Source organism: Mytilus trossulus, unplaced genomic scaffold, assembly GCF_036588685.1.
Source record: "Mytilus trossulus isolate FHL-02 unplaced genomic scaffold, PNRI_Mtr1.1.1.hap1 h1tg000050l__unscaffolded, whole genome shotgun sequence".
In the NCBI taxonomy this organism is placed as follows: Eukaryota; Metazoa; Mollusca; class Bivalvia; order Mytilida; family Mytilidae; genus Mytilus; species Mytilus trossulus.
In genome coordinates, this window is record NW_026963292.1 from 1,143,832 (window position 1) to 1,166,365 (window position 22,534).

Here is a 22,534-nt window from a genome sequence, read left to right on the forward strand (position 1 = left end):
GTGAGTGCCAATGAGACAACTCTCCATCCAAATAACAATTTAAAAAGTAAACCATTATAGGTTAAAGTACGGCCTTCAACACGGAGCCTTGGCTCACACCGAACAACAAGCTATAAAGATTGTTTAAGTCTTTTCTTTTATCTCTGAAAACAAATTTGATTCGACATTCGAGATTCCGTCTTTTAGGGTTGCGTTATATATAAAGGCTATGCAATACTATAAAATATACAAAACGATCTTTTTTTAATTTGAAGCCTTCGTATGAAAAGGATACGAAAATATACAAATGGTAAGTTGTTTTTTTTTCATATGAAATATCTCATCCTTCTAGAAAAACGAAGGCATGCGAAGAACACAAGGAACTCTTAACGGTCTTGCTTTGTTCATGACAATCTCTGTAAACAGGCACTTTCAAATCAGAGTAAATAGAGCAAAAAAGGTGCATGTTCAATTTTCGTCCAACGACACACGACAGCGCCACGATGCTGAAAATATCGTGCAACTGTCGTGCAACTGTCGTACGATGATCACAGGTGACCCACGATTTGACCAAATAGATGTTTCGTGGGTTCGTTGTGACCAGGGCTTAATGGATAAGGACGACAGATGACAACGGACGATTGGCGACGACTTACGATAGACGACGACGGACAACAGACGTACGCGTCATATGATAAGAAATTTTGTCAAGGAGAGCTTTAAACGATAAACGAAAACAACACCAACACTATATAGAAAACTAAAAACTGAGGAATGGAAATAGAATTCCTGATTTAGAATGCTAGGTCTGTTCATTATAATCGTCATTTAGGTGCAGTTTGATTAATAATTTAATTTTGATCCAAAATTGTGTTTAACAATTTACCATATTTGAACGCATTCGCCTATTTGTTGTCCAGTGGTTGGTCATTGTCCGGTCAATGTTTATGTACTGACACAAAAAATTTATCGATTTGTTTTCGTTTGAAAATTTTGATTTAATTTGGCAGTTATGTGGCGGTCGCATCGTCGAATCAGTATCAGGAGCAACCCTGATGTTCATTTAATGATTGACAGGTGCAACATGCAACTAAAAATACTCTGGTTGTCTGAAAGCAATTAATGCATATATGGGGAAGCACGTATACCACAAATCAAAATGCAAAACCATGACCACATAAATTTGGTTTCAAAGTTGTTTTCATCTTGTAGTAAAAGCTTAACTTATGCCGATTCATTTTTTACATGTAGTTTTGGTAAACAGTTGCATTGCTCTCTATGTTCATCATTTGAATTGATGATGACAACTTAAAAGTAATTGTCGTCTTTATATTTCTAATATGTAAACCGTTTAACAACAAACGTCTCGTCATTTTCTGAAAGAAGTTCATCGGAACATACCGAAACCTTGTTGATAAATACTTTTCTCTAATTCTATGGAAATTTATCCCTTTCCGAACCCATTGTATAAAAAAAAAATCAACGTGCGGTTGTCGGGGATATCAAAAGATCATTGGATGACCTTTTTAGCTAACTGGATGAATCAAAATATGCTATAACAGGTGTTAATGAAATTGACAACTTCGTGCAATGTGAAAGGCACTCGAAGGGGATTTTCGGTTAACAAAAAAGAAGAAAATGTGTTTTTTTAATCATTAGAGAAACAGATTATTTCATAGTTACTCGTGGATTATCGGATTTATCCAATCTCGATAGTTAAATTATAAATTTTAAAATCCTCGCCGAGGCTCGGACTTTAAAATTGATAATTTAACTATCTCGATTGGATAAATCCGATAATTCATTCGTATCAATGTAAGAATCTCTATGTATCAACTTCACAAATAATACATGATGGTCTGGATGTATATATTATAGGTACAAACGCTGTTTGTAAAACCTTTACTGTTTACATTAAGTTTGATACTATGAAAGTGCTCTTATTCGAAGGCAAAATAAAGTACGAAGTTGAATAGCATTTATTAATTTAATGATAATTTAGTTTTCTAAAGAAAACAATTAGTGCGAAAAAAAGTTCTTGAAAAGAATTAACTGTTGTTCTATATTGATTTATGAGACATAGCAAATTTAATGGTTTTTTGTCTTTTATAAATGACAATATTTATCAAATATGTATGAAGATAATTGCTTTTGGATATTAGCTATGTTTATAAATTGTCTCAGTTGAAGAATATTGCAAAGTTAATATCATAAATGTTGCAAACTTGAAATAAGACGTGATGACATTAATAAACCTAAAAATCAATCGTGTTTATTGGGCCATAAACATGTCTCTCAAAAAAACTGTTCCATACTAAATGTGGTACAAATGTACGCCTCCGGGTGCGGGAATTTCTCCCTACATTGAAGACCTGTTGGTGACGTTCTGCTGTTGTTTTTTATTTGGTCGGGTTGTTGTCTCTTTGACACATTCCCCATTTCCATTCTCAATTTTTATTTGAATTAAAGAATTTAATTCTTTTAAAATTAAAAGCAAGTCAAAGTGATCTCTTTCTCGTTTCAGAATTGGCCGTTTCAGAATCTAAAGCATCATGGTTGATTTCATTGTTCGTACCCCAAAGTGAAAATAACGTTACGTCATTGGTTTAATTTCTATTGTTTTGGACGTTTTCAACCAATCACGACGTTTCGGTGTACATTTTTGAAAATATTACCCAGAATGCATCAGATTCTAAAACGGCGAATAAGGAAGCGATCAAATTGCTTCTCTATTTCATCCAGTGTATCATCACTGGAAGTTTGACTCTCATTGATCAAAATCATAATTTTTGTTAGAATGAATTTTTGTTAGAATGTAATGGTTCAAAGTTGGACAATTCATGTTTCTTTAGGATTAAATGGGTAAATCCTCTCTGAAGTTTAAAATGAAGTTCATAATGTTCTTCATTATATTCTATGTATTTTCTAGATAAAAGTAACAATACCCGTATCCATGTTTTCTTACCCTTCCGGAGCACCTGATATCACCCCTAGGTTTTGGTGGGGTTCGTGTTGTGTATTCATAGTTTTCTATGCTGTGTCATGTGTACAAACAAAAACTTTTGATTTTTTCGGACATATTTAATAAGAGTTACGACCCTCCTCAAAATTATTGTTGTTTTAGTTACGACCAGCATACTCGAATTTTTGAAAGACTATTTTTTTTAAAGTTCAAACTATTTTAAGTATCAAATTTTATTTCAATATCAACGCACTAACGATAAGTACGTATGAGGCAAGTAGTTTGACTCAAGTGAATCTTTTACAGCACGAAAATTGGAGGGGGGAAATAACTACGACGAATTGTTCACAATTTAGTTCATAGTGTCTTTTTAACAAATCTATTTTTTATATATGTGTACAGATAATTTTCCTTCTCATTATTTCTTGGCAAAATTGTCGGTCTTAAACGCCACTCTCTGCATCTATGTACTACATTTATTTTGTGATGGTTAGTTTTTTAATGGTGAGTTTCGGAGAGAATCAACTACAATCGGTAAGAAAACAGACAATTGTAATGAATTAAAATAAGATTGAAGCGCAATTGTCACCCGTGAGATTCGAAATCACAACGTCAGTGTTGACAGGATAGTTATATAGTCGTTTGACTGGTAGACTTTTCGACCACCAAGTCTTCATTTTATTTATTTAGCTCGTTAGGCTAAAACTCACTTTTGTAAGGAAGACCATGTTAATGAATGGGGAGATATGAAGTAAACATGCATTTAGAAATCAAATTGTAGTGCAATTACTTTTAATACTACAAACTCGATGCACGTCAATCAAATATCTCTTCTAATACTACAAAACTAACAAAGATACTATTGGTGAATAAATAAGCACATAAAAGAATTTATTTAAAGCAGAAACATTCGTACTATAGTAACTAATAGAATTTATGTCATGATAAGAACATCTCTAGCTTCCTTATTTTGGAATAATTTTACATAATTGCTAAGACTATAATTCCAAATTTAGTTTACATTGTATTTCTAACAAAACTATTTGTACTGATAGTGTACTCTGTTGTTATCTTGCTTAATCATATCCGACGCCTTTTCAGCGATCATCATTACAGGTGCATTAATATTCCCTGAGGTTAAAGTTCTCATAACTGATGCATCAACTACTCGAAGGCTAGATATTCCTTTGACCCTAAAATAGATCGATGTACAGCTTTTTATTTGTAATATTATCACCTATCGTATACAAGGTCCTTTTATGATAGTTGACCTGTTTTTTTACTTGAATGCAACTTAAAAACCCTACAAATAGCTACTTCAAATTTCTATCAGGTTTTGGTTTTCGGTTGTGTATTTTCACTTTCGATCTTTTATATCTGGGCGTCACTGGTGAGTCTTGTGTGGACGAGGCGCGTTTTTTGCGTATTGAATTTTAAACCTGATGCTTTTTGTAATCTATAAATCATGTGTTTCTTTGTCTAATATGTTCTCCTATTTATTTGTATTGTAGTCCTGTAATTTCATGTTGTCATTTCAATGTTATATTTAACATTGCCATTAAAGTGCGAGGTTTGTCATGCCACAAAACCAGGTTCAACCCACCATTTGTTCCTTTAAAAATGTCCTGTTCCAAGTCAGGAAGATGGCCAATGTTATATTATTGTTCGTTTCTCTGTGTGTTACATTTTAACGTTGCGTCATTTGTTTTATGTTATTTTTTAGTGTAAATTCACATTGCGATAAGACGTGTCACGGTACCTGTCTATCCCAAATTCATGTATTTGGTATTGATGTTATATTTGTTATTCTCTTGGGATTTTTGTCTGATGCCTGGTCCGTTTCTGTGTGTGATACATTTCAGTGTTGTGTCGTTGTTCTCTTCTTATATTTAATGCGTTTCCCTCGGTTTAAGTTTGTTACCCCGATTTTATTTCATTTTCATGGATTTATGAGTTTTGAACAGCGGTATACTACTGTTGCCTTTATTTAACACTATTTTACTTAGTAATTCATTCATAAATGTATAACAAACAGGATATTTTGCCTTTCTGAAATGTATGGACTTTTCGTTTCGAAATTTGCACGTAGTTCGGTATTATTGATGTTTTATTTTGTCCTTTCTTTCTGGTGATATTCCATCAGCTTTCGCATAAAGTGTTAATTTTCAATTGATTGACATTAATGGGTGCATAATGTGCATTAGGACAAAAAGTGTAATCTGGATTTATCTTGCATTACTCTTACTGAATTTTATCACAATATAGAGATTTTTAGTGGAGTGCCTTTAAATGAATTGAATGCAAAGCGTGTTTTTTAAATGTCATCGCAAAAAGTATATGCAGTTTGTTCGTATTCCGCCTGCTAGAATTATATTAAAAGAGGTTTTCACAACATGTGTGTACAGAAATACATATACGTCTAAGAAGGTTAGATCTTGTCTCGTAGATCTTGATTACGGTGTTATAAATTATTATTTAAATCACTGCTTCTTGGTTTATTATTTGGTTTATCACCTTTTTGACTTAAAAATAAGTTGAAGAAATGTTAAATTACAGTGTTTTAATTCTGTTCCGAAAGGATATTCTTGGAATTGCAGAATTGTCTTAATGCATTGTTTTTTTACGTTGGTGAATAACATCTTATATTTAATAAGACCACAAGTATGAAAAAAGAAGACTTCGTGATAATCTATCAGCAGGAATAATGCTTATAGATATATTTATATGATTGAAAGCATTCTTTCATCAAATAAGGCAACAAGTATAAACATGGACGACTTCATGACAGCTTACCAGCAAGAATAATGCGTATAGCTTTATTTATAAAGTTGGAAGCATTCTTTTCATTGATTGTTATGAGGTAAAACCTCACGTTGGTAGTTTGTTACACATTTTTATAGTTATCATCATGGTATTGGTGTGCCCACTTCTACAGGTCGTACAGTTACCTATAGTTGTTTAAATCCGCTTCACTTGTACTTTGGGGGATAGGAGTCTCATTGGCAATCATATACTGTGAATTCATTAATATTTGTTGGATACCAATTTTCGTGGATTTCGTGGGTACAGGAGAACCACGAATTCAAATGTTCAACGAAATACAAATTTTCCAAAGGAATTAGTTTAGACTTTGCAAAAACCACGAAATAAAATATCCACGAATATGTAAGTTTTCCTCAAACCACGAAAATTGGTACCCACGAAAATAAATGAATCTACAGTACTAGTATATCTTTATGTTATATGTGTTTTGATACTTCCTATTAATTATAGTTATATTTATGCCATAACTGTAAATTGATTTTTTCAGTCTACTGATGTTTCATTGTATTTTGTTATAAACCATATTACATTTTTACATTTGAGGGCTGATATTTAACAAACCTCCTTTAACTGGTTGCATGTATACATGACTCCCGAGGTCAGTATTGTTTTCAACGTTTTTTAATGTTTTATTTAATTAGAACATCTATAATTAACGGTATAGCTTAATTGAGTAATGGTTAACACATTCGCATGCACAATCATTCAAAGTTGGGACACTAAAGGGCTTGATGTAATTGTCAGACACCTGTTTGTATTTTCACAAGGTGGAAGTCTTTTGGTTATTTAAGTAGTGTGTTTGCTATCATGCATAACTCTTCCTTGAAAATGGTGTGATTCCTTAGGAGTGACTCTATTTGAATTCTTTTGATAACCAGTATCTATCTATTTTTGAATTACTCTTGTATTTGCTCTAAATAATGTACTCACCTCAATCTAGGATCAACGACCGACGAGGGATCATTTACTGATCCCATTCTACATGTTCCCATTTGATGATCTCCCCTTCTTGCAAAATGGCGAAGCATACACTCCCAATAATCCTCAGAGTCATACTCTATTTCACTGCAGTGATTTGGTGTATCGTGTCTTATGTTAGTTGCATTGATACTTTTCCAAGCATTAGTTTTCTCTAGACGACGAGTAAAACGGATACCTAAAATATAAATGTACATTTTTAACACTATTATGGATCTCTTTCTTGAAATTGACAAACTTGACTAATATCTAATGAAAAACATCATGATTACAGTTTTTCTCTTCTCATCTCTATACCAATATGCCACATACTAAACTTAAAGCTCGACTGCAATAACTCGTCAGCTTATGTTTCTTCAACAAAGAGGGCACTAGACGTTTTAAATAGCTAATTTTGTGAAAAAAACATACAGAGTCAAGCAAAAAATACACCGAAGAGGACATCACTGCCATGCTGGACATTTTAATTGACAACATATTTATTGAAATTTGGAGGTTTGGTCTTTCAAAAGACTATTGGATTCCCAATGGGTACCAATTACGCTCCTCTACTTGCAGACTTGTTTTTGTATTCCTATGAAGCATAATTTATCCATAGGCTTGTACAGAAAGGAGAAAGGGAATGACCCCAGTCTTTTAATTTCACCTTTCGGCGTATTGATGATGTACTGTCTCTTAATAATAAAAGATTCAGTGATCACTTACATTTAATATATCCAAGTAGACTTGAAATTAAAGATACTACCGACACAGATAAATATGCTTCATACTTAAAAAAATTTTCGCAATGACTACTGATACAACAATTTATGAAAAACGAAATGATTTTAATTTTCAACTTTCCATTTCTTCGTAGCAACATCCCAGCGGCACCATCATATGGTGTATATGTGTCTCAATTGATCTGTTACTCTATAGCTAGCTCAAAGTACGTTGATTAAGTTGAACGAGGAATACTTCTTTCTCAAAAGTTGCTAATACAGGACTATGAAACAATCAAATTAAGGTCATCACTAAAGAAAATTTAAGGTCGCTACCATGAGCTGAATGGCCTTATGACAAAAGTGTGTCAAAAGTCATATCTGATATTCTTCCTCAGTCATAATAACCTTCCATCATTACCAAACTGAACATAGAAATAACACGACGACTGCCGTATACGCTGCAGGAAATGGTTACCTTTTCGAAGCACTTGATTTCACTCCCAGTTTTATTGGAGTTCGTGTTGTTTCTAATTCATTATTATAACTGATGATGTAAATGTCTTTTGGTTTTTGAGTCTTTGTTAACTCCTTAATTTTGATTGTTATTGGCTCTATCAGTGACATGTTTTCTGCATAATCGCATGCCGTCTACAGAATGTTATTTAAAGTGACGTGTATAGAGGTTCACAGTACACGAATTTCATTCGTATCGAATCTGAACTGTTAAAATTACGGCTGATGAAAGTATAGCATGAGGACTTTTTAATCTATCATTCCCTGTGTTGATAAAATTCCATATGGGTATTTATGTTCAAAACTCAGAAACCCATTTTGAACAAAAAGACTTACTAGTAGTTACTAGATGCCTTTGCAATGCTGTTGTCTACCTTATGGTACCTTGACACATTCATCATTTCCTTTCTTAATTTCATATAATCAGGATGACCACTTACATGAACATACAACTAATAGAGAGGTATCTGATATGAACACGATGAACACCATGGTCAAAATATGTTTGCTGCTACAAAAACGGAGTTAATGATCATACTTGATTAATAATTCATTATCTTCTACAACCAATCAAATCAACACGTTAAGTGCCCAACATTATCTATGATCATAATCTATCAATAATAGCTCATTTCTTAAACAGACATTTCCTTATTCGATTCATTGAGTCACAGTGGCATTAAAGACATTTAAAACTAATTCTAATAAGCTTATGTTGGACCTGAAATTAGAAAAAAAGTTTTTTATTCTGCTTTAATTTAATTTTGGATGTAATATGTCTTCTGATTGTTGACTTTATTTTGTTATCAGCCCATAGACATAATTGAGTCATGTGACTGTGACGTCATCAACGTTTTTTCATGGTTTTCTACGGTTTAAAATGAAATTTGAAATTAAATTATAAAAAATATCTGTAACATTTTCTGTCTATTCAAAATATAAAATATGTAACATAAAAAATTTGGTGCACACTGTTTCATAACCCGCTACGCGCGTTATTTAGTGTGAACCATATGTTTTATGTTATTTCTTCATAGACAAAAAATTATTACAGTCATTTCTTAAACAAAGAGACCAAAACAATTATTCGTGTTTCTAAACATTTCACAGCATTACCTTTTATAAATGTTGTCACGTCATCTTTGTGTGATAACTAATTAGGATCCAATAAAGGATAATCCATTGGATTTGTAGTTACTAGTTTCATATATCCTTTACTCTTTGGTTTCAGGATGTATAAAATAACTTGAAAACTGTTTGAGTTAACACGTTTCAGAGGTTCCTTAACTACCTGTAATGTAAATAACAATACAGGTAAAGTTTCAAAACTGATGTGTTCTAATTTTGTCCTATTGTGTTTGATTAAAAACGTTTTATAACATTTAAGAGTTACAACAACAAACCAACCAACAAATTGTGTGTACTAAGTCGTGTTCTTTTTTTAATCATGAAACAAAATGGGTGTTTTTTACGTGAGCCCGGCGATTCTAAAGGCGATAAATATTGTGATATGATTTTAATGTTCTGTGTTATATATATGTATATATATGATGTAATTTGACAAGTATTCTCTTGAAAAAACGTGATCAAACTTCTTTAAAAATTAAAACAAACAAAAATATTTATTTATTTTTAATTTAATGTTCATTGATACTAACAATTTAAAAACAAAATTATTAGGACTTATAATTTAGACATTCTTTCACTAATGCCATACTTGGATTATGTAATTCAAAAATAAAATTCCACATATTTACTTTTAAAAATCAGAAGTATATTCATTGTAAAAAATGTCAAATAATAAGTAAAATAACAAAAATACAAAACTCCGTGGTAAATACAAAACGGAATCTTCCTAATCGAATGGCAAAATCAATAGCTTAAAAACAATCCAACGATTAGATAACAACTGTCAAAGGCCTGATTTTGTACAAGGTTAAAAATGAGAGTGAAACCTGATTTCATAGCTAGACAAACCTCTCACTTGTATGACAGTCGCAAAACATTTCATTATATTGAAAATGATGTGTGAATAAAACAAAAAGACATGAAAATTAAAACAATGTCAATCATATAGACGCCAACATTGTAGAGTTACAACAACAAATTCATCAACCAATTGGGTGTGCTAATTCATGTCCTATTTAATCCAATAAAAGGGTCATTTCTTGCTTTTATGGTTTTTTTTGGCTGAAGTAACAGTGTCACCTATAGTTTCTTACTATTTCACACAAACAAAAGAAACCACTAATGGTGCTTTGAAACAACCAAGACATAAGTTTATGACTACGAAGTTATTTTCTACAAACAAATATTTATTTTAGCACGAAACCAGATGTGACATACTATAGTTTAGTGGTATTAATACACATACAGCTTACCTCTTTCTTTAAATCTAGAAATGGATCTTCAACTGCGCCTTTTTCGTAAGCAGTTGGAATAATTGAAAGTTGAATATTTGGACCTTCGTTCATTTTCCTACATGTATGTGTAAAAACATTGACATCCCCACCGCTTCCAGAAAATATACCTGTCATTCAATAAATGATAGTGGAAAGTTTTATTTGAATTTTCAAAAAAGACGTAAGATTGAATTCAGAGTTGGATTCTTTTTACTACAGATCTTGTTTTATATGTGCTTATGTACTTGCACGTATGTTTATTTGCTCGGAAAAAAAATTTCACATGAGGAATATCACCATTTTTGAATCAACACAATAGTTGATTTCTGATACTTAGATATAGCAGTAATCCAGATGTACAATTCCATATACAACAAGTAAAATGTCCCTCGTTTATTGTTTGAAACTGGTAAATAAATCCATATTGCAAAACAATACCAAAAGCAATGTTAAATTTCTTTATTTTTGCAGCAAATATACACGCAACAAACATATTGTATGGTGATATTAAAATGATCAGTGCCCCCAATTAAAATTAATTCAACTCTTTCAATAATTTGATTTCAGTAATTTAGCCAATAGCAACCTTGAAATTACATGATTATACAGAAACTCTTTAAATATAATTATTCAACATGCTTAAACTAATGATCTCTATTTCAAATGTTGTAACACAGATGAAGTGAATGTTAAAACAAAAAGATGTATTTTTGCCGAAATTTAAAAAACGTTAAAGTACTGTATATATGTATTGAAGAAAACTGAGTTGCCCTGTATGAAATATTTCAATTTTCTCAATGTATAAATAGTCTTCTTTATGAATGCTTTCTAATTGATATGTTCTTTAAAAATATCGTTTTCTTTCAAATTCAACTATTATTAAATACCTTTCTTGTTGAATACGTAGTTAAGTATTCGCCTAGGTGTTGCAAAATTTCCACTGTTAGTATTTAAGCTCATATTTATATTATACTGGAGAAAAAACTCAAGATGGTCCTGCATGTTTTTTCCAACTGGTAAGTTTGATTTGACATTAATCTGTAACATAAAAATTTAGGTTAATAATATCATAAAAGCTTTCGTTTCCTTTAAGTGTTATAATTTTGTAAACTTTAAACGAAAAAAGTACACATGAGACATAACCTTAAAAACTGTTGTAATATATTTACGAATTTTAAAAAGGAGCATAAACGGATACATTGTATCCAATAAGATAGAAATTGCAATCTAAAAACGAGCAATTTTCGACTATAAAAGGCAGTTAAAGTATTAAACAAGGTTTGACATTCTCTAGTTATATATAATATATTGCTTTTAAAAGCCGTTAATATAAATGCGATCTATGATTCGTTGATCCATTCTATTTACACAAGTCTTAACTCATTTAACTCTATAAGTGGTCGTCATTAGATTCAGACCTGCAACCAGAGTCCTATGAAAATCAGTATTATTTGAATTTCAGTAAACATATAAGTTTTTCCACAATCAATTTAAAGGGACCGGAAGAACATGGGGTATGAAATGAAATTGCATTTTATTTCCACGTTGCGTGTTCAGACTTTTCTTAATTGTTGATCTCTTCACTACGAATATGGTGATATCGTTGAGTGTTCTGACGATTAAATAAGAACAATTATTTGATTGTTTGTTTTAGCTAAAAAGATTTATGACTTTAAACAGTCGCATACTAATATTGCCGTTATCATGTTTATTAAATACCATCAATCTCTTCATACGTTTTAATACTCATATGATAATAATTTCAGATTTTCTTGGACCTCCGCAAACTTTTATGTCAAGATATTTACCTCATTCATCCTTATTTTTATTTTCATAACACATTTCAACAAAATGTTTACCTCAGACTAAATAAACTTACATTCATTTGTCGAAGATGCTCGGTTGGTCCAATTCCTGATAAAAGAAGAATCTGAGCTGAACCAATAACACCTGCCGACAGAATTACTTCTTTTTTGGCAAAAACTCTAATTGTTTTGTTATCTTTCACAAATTCTACTCCTACAGCTTTGTTTTTGCGAAAAAGAATCTGTAATAATTTCATGAAATTATATGAATAGTTGGAATCATGACGTCATTTTCTTATAGTCACACAAAAACATGAAATATTCATTATATGATATAGATTCGGCTTTTCTTACTTTACAACTTGCAAAACAGTTTTTTTTCTTTTTATCACCGTAGATTTATCATTGTATCAAAGATAACATAAATGTCACACATCTATAGAAAGGTAACGATAGTTTGCTGATGTACAAAATCTAAAACACCTATAAAATATAACAAATTTCATCTACAAAACCTTAAAAAGTTATCGTTTGTAAAACATTACATGGTTTGCTTTACTTTTACCTTTTTTATTGGATTGTCACTGATGAGACGTGTATAGGAAAAACTCGCGTCTGACATAAAAATAAAACAAAATAACTTATTCCATGTATTACAAGATCGTTTAATTTGACCATGTTTAATGTTGTAGGAAAATAGATTTATATAGAGAGAGGTAGCCAAATGGTGTTCAATTAAAAAAAAGCGGCATATACTTAACATGCTTAATGACAATAAACTCGGGAGACGAAAACAAAACACAGAAAACTGAAGACTGAGCTTAGTATCAAAGCAGGTAAGTTGTTTGAATATGGCAACAACAAAAAATATTTTAATAATAATTATTATTTTTTAAATTATAATACGGATGAGACAATTTTCGAAGTACTTGGTAAACAACAATCGAAAAGTGTGAAACCTGGGCATTGATTTAATAAATGTATTTCAACGATTTAAGGTAACGTAAGACTTCGTTTTCGGGCTGCACTTTTTGTTCAAGGTCATAATTGTTTTATCTGAAATTGTTTTACATCTCTCAGCGGTATAATATTGTTGCCTATGTTTAATAACCCCTTATGTTATTCTTTTTGTACATTGCATCATAGATCAAATTTATTCGTTCAGTTTATATTCAATATGTCTTTTAATTGAGTTCAGTCATTTCAATCAATATTTTTTTGTATATTCTTTCTATGTTGATGATGTAACAACATTGTTTCAGACAATGATGGTGAAGGTTGGTACCTTTTCAAATTGTGACTTGGATGTAGAGTTTTTAATTGAAACTCATACCACATCTTCTTATATCTTTAGACTCTTGCAGGTTAAGCAACAACAATCAAATAGTTTAAACTAGTTGATTTATTGTTACTAGCTTAATTCTCAGGGGCAAACATAACTTAAATATTTAGGACGACATAATGATTAATGTAATTGTAAAAAAAGAAGATGCGGTATGAGTGGCAATAAGACAACTCTCTACAAGAGACCAAAAGGACACAGAAATTAACAACTATAGGTCACCGTACGGTAGTTTCTGCAAGACACAGATGAAGGGCGGCAGGGAATAAGGACTGTAACTGATAAATAAAGATATCATAAATCAAATTGAAATGAATAAACGACAAGGACACTGAAGTCGAAATTGAGAGGAAAAAAATGATAACTGCAATTGTTTAAGAAATACAAATGACTAAAACAAAGTTAATTTTGCATCTATCATTTCATTTAAAAAAAAAGTATTTCAAAAGCACGGTCCTTCAAATGTATGTTTTCTTAATTACCTTGGTAACATGAGATCGGAGACTAACTTGCAAGTTTTGTCTTTCCAATGCAGGCCTCAAGTAGCAATTTCCGGAGTTACAACGAGTTCCATTTTTGATATTTGATTGTGTGACACAAATACCTGCAATATGAAAAAGCAATGTACGTAATAAGTGTCAGTAATCTATGCAACTCAATCTCTTATATATGAGTGTAACGAAAGTGTATTTGTTATATCTGATGTGACCTATTCAACCGTTATAAAATTTCTCTGAAGTTAAGAGGTAAGGTTAAGACAGTTATGATGTATAAAAAGTAACGTTGACTCATTATTTCAGCAGATAATATTTCTTTGAATGAGGTAGAGGTTCAAAGCAAGCATTACGAAGCAAGAAGCATATAGTTTTGTTGTGTTTTTATTGGTATCCCATGGGAAATAGAACAGGATTGCTGAAATGACAAATAAAATATAACCGCATTTTTCTATGCCACAAATATGTCTGTTATGTTAAATTCATTATGAAGTTAGACTGTTTACTCATGTACCTTCATTAATAGTTTTATAATTTTCTGTTATTACTGCATGCAGTACATCAAATGCAAATTCAGTGACTGAAAATAGAAATAGCCCACGTTTTATGCATATTTTCACATTTGTTAAACTTGCCTCTTGGGTTTGATCGCTGCAGTCAATAACAGGAAGATTCATTTCTGCAGCCGCTTTTAGGTGGAAAAGGCTTAGAGGTTCTGCGCTCTCTTGATTCACTACTATGGGTCCAAATTTGCCTCGTGTTTCTAAATATAAAATGAAGTTGCCTATTGAATATATCCATCATATGATAACAATTAAAACTAATGACTGCAAGAATGTGTATTGCTGACCACATAAACCTGAAAATATTGTTTGAATTTTAAATGTGTAGGACAAATATTACCTACGGGCCCTTTATTATCCTCACACTTAGTATGATCATATACAAAGACGAAACACAGAGGTTTAAATTTATTACAGGAATAAACATTTCTGTAATGATTTTGATATTTTAATTGATTTATGAATTTTAAATTCGTTTATTCTTTTCTTTTTTTTCGTTTTTAGATTTTGTCTTTTTATAATTTTTTTTGTTTTTTAAATTATTAATAAAAACACAAAAAAGTTAAATTTAGCTTTATGGACAACAACCTGAATGAAAATGAAAATCAACAAATTGTGTGCGTCTGTATCGAATTTCAAGGTTTACTTTCACCCGGAACATTGTAGCACAAGTTCGGGGTAAAACTTTCATAAAGAAAATTTGCCAGGTTTAGAGAGCAACTTTGGTTTAATCTTTTTCTAAAACATATTCTTTTACTAATAATTGACAAAATACATTGTTGAAAAGTATTACCGCAATTTCCATAATCCGTTAATTTTGCGTTTTCAAGCTTCTTAAAATACGGCAAAACTTTATCGTATCCCCAGCCAGTGGCACCTTCACGTTCCCATTGTTCAAAGTCGAACCGACTCCCTCGAACAAATCCATAGCATTCATTGCCGATGAACCCCCAATCATCTTTCCTCGTGCCCAATAACTTTTCTGTGTAAAAAAAAAAGAAACAAATGTGTTAAACTGTTATTTTATGTGTACTATACTTACTGTACTTAATAGAGTACCATTTATAAATAAATAAAGTTTCAGAATGATATAAGTTTAAGAAAGAAACAAATCACGTGTGCATGGTTAAGGAATTTTGGCTAACTAGTTACATTTCAGCAACTAAACGTTGAAAAATTTATTCAAGGAGATACATAAGTTCACGTTGCTTGTGGAGCAGGATCTGCTTACCCTTCCGGAGCACCTGAGATTACCCCTAGTTTTTGGTGGGGTTCGTGTTGTTTATTCTTTGGTTTTCCATGTTGTGTCATGTGTACTATTGTTTTTCTGTTTGTCTTTTTCATTTTTAGCCATGGCGTTGTCAGTTTGTTTTAGATTTACGAGTTTGACTGTCCCTTTGGTGTCTTTCGTCCCTCTTTTGCTTCAGTAACACTCCAGAGTATCTTATTTCTATAGGTTGCAAAACCTGCCATTGAAATATTGAGATATTAAATTTTCTGAAATGTTTATTTAAGGTAGCACAATACAAAGATTTTATAACTCCAACTCCCAAGTTTTAGAATACCGTAACTTTTTTATTAATGCTTGAAAATTTATGAAAATGGTTGTTTTGGATAGCTAACAGATTATTCTTTCAAATTAATGCAATGTTAGTATTATGCAACACTTATGTAACCAATTTCAATGTTAACTGTGTCTAAAATATTTTTCACCAAATTTCCACTTTTAAATGAAATTAGCTTCTGCATTTGGTATCCATAGAGGGTTGATTTTATAATATGATGTTCCTATGGCCATTATCTACAAAAGGGTGTCTCAGATTTCAGATAGAATGTATAGAACAAATTTTACAGCTAATTAAACATTATCTTCTTTTATGTGGTTAGGATGTTTACACTAGTTAGAGATTTATGAGAGAATGGAATACCATAGAGACAATCTGAGACACCCTTTTGAAGCCCATGGTGTGTTAATTAAGATTTCGTTAAAATTTTCTGTAAAGTAAAAGAGATGATAGAGCTAAATTCATTCAAGTGAACTTACCTAGATTTTGCCACTTATTACATGTATTACGTAATAATTAATTACATAATGATTGCATAATAAAAATTTGCATTCATTTAAAAGATTAATCTTTTATCTATCTATATATACCTCTTTTATTATTTTCTATACATTCATGAGGAAGTTACAGCATTTCAAAGGTTAGTGATTGGAAGTAAAACAATCTTTGTATTGTGCTACATTAAGTCAATGGTGACTCCTTAAGATTTAAATGCAATTGATTCATTACATACCAGGAATAGATAGATGAACATGAACATGGTAGTCTTGTATGATTTTAATTTAAATTTCTTCCATATATTTCATAGTTTAGTATGACATCCATTATCACCTAACTAGTACATATTTTTGATTAGGGGCCATCATAAGCACGCCTTTGAGTGTGAGCTTTTCTCGTTGTACTGAAGTTCACTACGAGTGGCCTTCTGCTGTTTTCTGTCCATAGGTTGAGTTGTTGTCTCTTTGACACATGCCCGTTTCTATTCTCAATTTTATGATGATATATCTAATGGACATTTATCCGTACCTTCAGTGAAAAAAACTTACTACAGAGTCTTTATTCCTTTACTTACAGGCACGTGCATAACTATATTATTTATAGATTATTTATGGTTTTTTTAAACGAGATGCATTTTCTCATTCTCATCCCATCGAAGGGCGGAGCCCTGAGATGAGATGAGAATGAGAAAATGCATCGAGTTTAAAAAAACATAAATAATCTATTTATCGCTATTATTTGTATTTTCGAATATCATTTAATTTAAATTTCAGTAAAAAAAAAGTATCTTATACGATGATAATGCATTTTCTTTTGTGGTACTATTTTTTTTTGGGCGTAGGCTTATTTGGTATAAATACGTAGTCGCTGAGGTAGTTCATTCATTTGAAAAAAGATGTCTCATCTGACCATCCGGCTTGTTCAAATATGTCGATGACCATTTTCACTGTTGATAAGCTGTAATTTGGTGTTTCTACGTATCAAAATGAAGTAAACGGTTGAATATATAATGTATTTTCAAAGCAGACGAAGAAATATACATGTATGAAGAAGTGTACATGCAGACAGACCTACGATGATTTGAAGCAGACTTATGTAAAAAAGGACTTTTGTATCTGTTAAAAACATGATTTGATTACTTTTATTATCTCAAATAAATTATTTAACGGCGAAATTCACGGTAAAATATAAAAAAACGAGAAATCGTCTGTGACATTTCAGCGCAGTCATCCGATAACATTTTTTTGTATAGTTCCGGCTAATCTTTTCTGATTGGCCGACACTCTAGCGCATGAATTAGATTAATACGCTGTTACTAAGGACCTTAGAAACTAGCGATAATTTTCATTCTCACTCTACACGACTGATATGAAAATTATCACAAACAAACATCAAAGTAAAAATACAGATAATAGCGATAATCTTATTTATAATGAAGAGTGAGAATCAGTTTTAAATGCCTATCATTGATTAATTCATATATGTTGCATACATCTCCAACAGTTTAGTTCATTTAAGCAGACGGTCGAAACCGGATTTGTGATAACGTTTTTTTTTTTTTGTACTTTTGTTTTCATAGCTTCATAGATTTACTGTTCATCAAATCTTAAAATCATTAGAAGTAATTAAGTTTTCCTACCTTGAGTTTCAACGACATAACCAATATTGGGGCATTATGTTTTGAAAATGATGGTTCTCTTATATTGGTTTCATCCTTTATTTATTTCGATTCATTCGCCAGTAATGATGCATTTGTAGACACGGCACGAGATTTTAATTGTATTTTTTTTTTTTTACAATCCTTCCGACACAAGACCCTATATAGATAGAACCTATGTAAAAAATTTGCATAGGGCTCAAATTGAATATTACAGCTATTTTTAAGTTATATTTATTATCTTAGATGAAACACTTCTGATTCACTGGCTCATTTTTTTTTTTTTTTTCAAAGTCACGAATGATAAGGAAAATGAAATGTCTATGGAAATCAAGTCAGTCTCGACTGAACAGAAGTATGAAAAACAGCCACAAGAAAACGTATGCAGTACAATGAAATATAAAACCATCAACTCTGCATTGCTACCTCATTTTTCATTGCCCGATGTGAAAACTTTTGAGGCACTGTCCAATATCCCCAATCCGTTGCAGTGCCTTTAAGGAAAAACCACATTAAAGGTATTTGTGTTCTTTCATCAACAAGATCTGTTCCTCCTGCTTCTAATAGTAATACATTCGCACCATCTTCAGATAAACGTGTAGCAACAATACTGCCTGCTGACCCTGCTCCAACTTCAATAGAAAATTAGTTTTAAACAAAAGGTTTGATAAAGTGCTCGTAATTGTGTTTTCCTATCTGGGACTATTGAAAACATCAAGTTTCCTTTTGTCAAATCATCATTAATGTTTTTGTACCACAGTGTGGGGATGGAATTGTACGGTTTTCTTTTAATTTGGTCATTCGGGAGACTGCCAAGCGGGGCTCCGACATTTTTAAGATTATGTAACGTTTCTGCTTCAAGTTTTGGTAGCTAAAACATTCTCTTTGTAAATAAGAACCAGTAAAATAGTAAGAAATGTATATATGCATCAAAACGTTTTTCCTTAGAATGATGGAGCTCCGTGTAAAACGATCAAAAATGTCACACAACAGTGATCAAAAGTGTCAAATAAACATCGACAAATCAATGTTTGCTCCTGCATTTTTCTGATATAGAGTCTTACCTGTCTGAAAGTTTCAAAGCCATTGCCCCAGTAGAAATCTGAATAGATTCATTTTCTTCATGTCGAATATTTTTATTGACTGTACAATCACTTGCAAGTTTACTGTACAATCACTCGGAGCCTTCCTGTACAATCGCTTGGAGCTTTCTTTTCGTCGTTTGGTCATTTAGACTACAGTCTCAACAAAAATTATTTATCGTAGTTTATTATATTTTATTCTGAACTATTTCTGACAAGTGAGAAATATCAAATCCCCTTCGGCTATATTGTATCAATGTTTAAGTACCTCAGATTTTATCAAACTACGATCTTAACAATACTACGGAGTGAACACTGAGGGTTTTTTTTCGCTACTATCTGTGACTAGTGAACAACATCAAATCCCTTTTGGTTATATGGTGATATGGCAATAGATATTGAGAAGTCGATTGATGTGAACGTCTTGGCTTCAAAGCAAGACTGTAATGTTCATCCAACATAGTTAATTCGATGTTTTAGCTTATTATCTGGCACTTTTTTTATTATGAGAGAAAGATAGGTTGAAGTTTTTTTTTTCTTTTTTTTCTTGGAAACAAATATGCAACAACACTGCAAGTTATATATAAATAATGCAAGTCACTGGGTTGGTCTTCTCGGAAGGACTAAAACCAATTGCTTCAACACTGACAAAACAGAAATATAAATGATTAATATCCCGAATCACACAACATATACAATATCAGATGCAACCAAAAATATGCAATGAAAGTCAACAAGAATAACAGTGCGAGTGAAGCAGGAGTTGCTGACCATTCTGCAAGAGCACCTGAGATTATTGTTGTATTGTGGTTCGTGTACTGGGCTCTTGTTTGTCGATATAATTTTTTTTCTCGATTTTATCCGTTTTCTTCTTTGTTGTTTTTAACCTATGTATTTGAACCTTCATGATATCTTCTCCCTCTATTGTGGATTCATTTATATTCGTGGGTATCAATTTTCGTGGATCGCTGAAAACTTGCATATTCGTGGATATTTGATTTCGTGGTTTTGCCAATCTCTATGTTTACAAAGCATTTTGAAAAAATGATATTCGTGGAACATTTGAATTCGTAGTTTACCTGAACCCACGAAAACCACGAATATGGGTATTCGACGAATTATAATGAATCCACAGTATATAAATAAAAACAAGTTGGTAAAACAATGGTATTCATCGATCAGATCAAGAATCTACTTTATAGTTTTCTTCGTTACTACCACACTTTTATGACACTCATTCGTATTTGATAATAAATACGATTCAAATATAAAAAAAAGTCTTACCGTGTAACTGGCAGTAAAGCATTTTTGAATAGAATAGCCTTTTTATGATAAAATTGATTACAATAAGAGCTGACATACACAACGAATATAAAGGTATCTCAAATGACAAACGTACATACGATGTAGTCATATGTGTTACTGATTGGGGTTTCGAATATTCCTGGTGGGTCCACGGGTCTGGGTTGAAGAACTAAACTCAGAAAGTTTGTCAATGACGCAATCGAGGAAATCTTTAACAAAGATTCTCCTAGAAACATTCTACAATAGTTTAAAAAGGCAATATTAACTTAATTGATACACTGCGTTTCTGAATTTACAAGCGATATGTGTTTGAACAGTACTTTATTTGAACATTCCACATTGCTCGTCCATTTTCATCTTTAGACAAATATCCTTAAGGTTCGCTATCACAAATTTTGGATTGTTGAGAAAGACTCAAACCAGCAGTCACTTTAAGCAACCAATCAAGATAGCGACTGCTTCTTATGACATATCGAAAACCAATTCTTAAAATTCAATCATACAAAAAATCTTTAAAACTTATTGATATATGTTAAAAAGTAAAATCATAAAAATATTTAACTCCTAGGAAATTTCAAAACGGAAAGTCCCTAATCAAATGGCAAAATCGAATGATAAAACGCATCTAACGAATGAACATTAACTTTCATATTCATGACTTAGTACAGGCATTTTCAATTGTAGAAAATGGTAGATTGGATCTTGTTTCATAGCGCGAAACCACTCACTTTTATGACAGTCGCATCAAATTTCGTTTTTTTTACAACGATGCGTAGAGAAAGGAGACATAATCAGAAAAATAGTCAAAATATGGTTACACAGTCATCAATCTGTTACAATCTCACAACAAACAACCATTTACGAAAAAGCAAAGAAAGCATCTATCAAATTAAAAATCACATTCATTATTTGAGTGTAGAAGAGTTCTCTTTACAGAGGAATTCGAAATTTTCGCGTCTTATCGCGATTCTCAAAGAGTGACAAACATTTTTGTTATTTACAGATTAACAGTTAAAATAGGGTGCCAGCTAGAGTCTGATAATTTTGGCTGTATTAAAATGTATATTTTATAACGAGAAAACTGTCAATTATTCAGACAGTTAGTGAAGAAAGAATAATGATTTACCTTTATCCCATAACGCTCAACCAAAAAACAAGACTGTCCGAAGATACTGTTCAACAAAGCCAAATGTTTTATAGTAAGTCTAATGATATGTTTAAGTGAAAATTAATAGATATTTTTGGATAAGTTGTAGCAGGTATTTGTAATAAAATGCGCAAATAATAATTAAAATAATCCTTATTTCTTAAGGGAGAATTCATTAAAGAATATTTTGTTATTAGTGTAAAGGGTGAATTTCTAAACCTATTACTCTTTTTACAATATACAAATACAAATATGAAAAATATCGAATGCACAGTTTTAAATGAGTATTATTAAACTAGTTTATTATTCAATAGTTATTATAGAAAGAAAATGCATTGTACAAATTTCAACAATAAAATGCACGTCAAAGATTGCATCAGCCAATATCTAATTAGTTACTATAGACACAATTGTAAATGTAACCGCAATGTAATATTTCGGTCAGTTATCTTGCAATTTTGAAGTTCGAAACATATGTTATTTTAGAATCAAGAAACGGAAAGAAATAGATTTTCCTCCGAAACGAAAGTTTTATGCGTATATTCAGGTATAAAGAGTCTGTTTATTGGCTTATTTATCGGTACGTTTTATAAGTCCAAATGTTGCTCTTCTCTTTCAAAAAAAAGATCAAAAATAGTGGGTTTTTTTCAATCTTAAGAAGGCATTTGTTTACATTATATAACACCTTCAACAGACAGTCTTGTGGACTTGATAT

The 22,534-nt window shown here is 31.6% G+C and overlaps 1 protein-coding gene across 1 annotated transcript in view; it reads right to left on the reverse strand.

Moving 5' to 3' along the window:
- LOC134699329 (oxygen-dependent choline dehydrogenase-like) overlaps positions 1–20,673 on the reverse strand; it is a 34,603-nt gene extending 13,930 nt beyond the window's left edge. Inside the window, exons 1-10 of the mRNA XM_063560941.1 lie at positions 20,652–20,673; positions 18,699–18,917; positions 15,359–15,547; positions 14,517–14,582; positions 13,991–14,112; positions 12,241–12,408; positions 11,249–11,399; positions 10,341–10,489; positions 9,178–9,250; positions 6,695–6,920 (exon numbers count right to left, since the gene is read on the reverse strand). Of these exons, the coding sequence (XP_063417011.1) occupies positions 6,695–6,920; positions 9,178–9,250; positions 10,341–10,489; positions 11,249–11,399; positions 12,241–12,408; positions 13,991–14,112; positions 14,517–14,582; positions 15,359–15,547; positions 18,699–18,917; positions 20,652–20,673 (1,385 nt within the window). The remainder of the gene's footprint in view (positions 1–6,694; positions 6,921–9,177; positions 9,251–10,340; positions 10,490–11,248; positions 11,400–12,240; positions 12,409–13,990; positions 14,113–14,516; positions 14,583–15,358; positions 15,548–18,698; positions 18,918–20,651) is intronic.
- Positions 20,674–22,534: the final 1,861 nt, after the last annotated feature.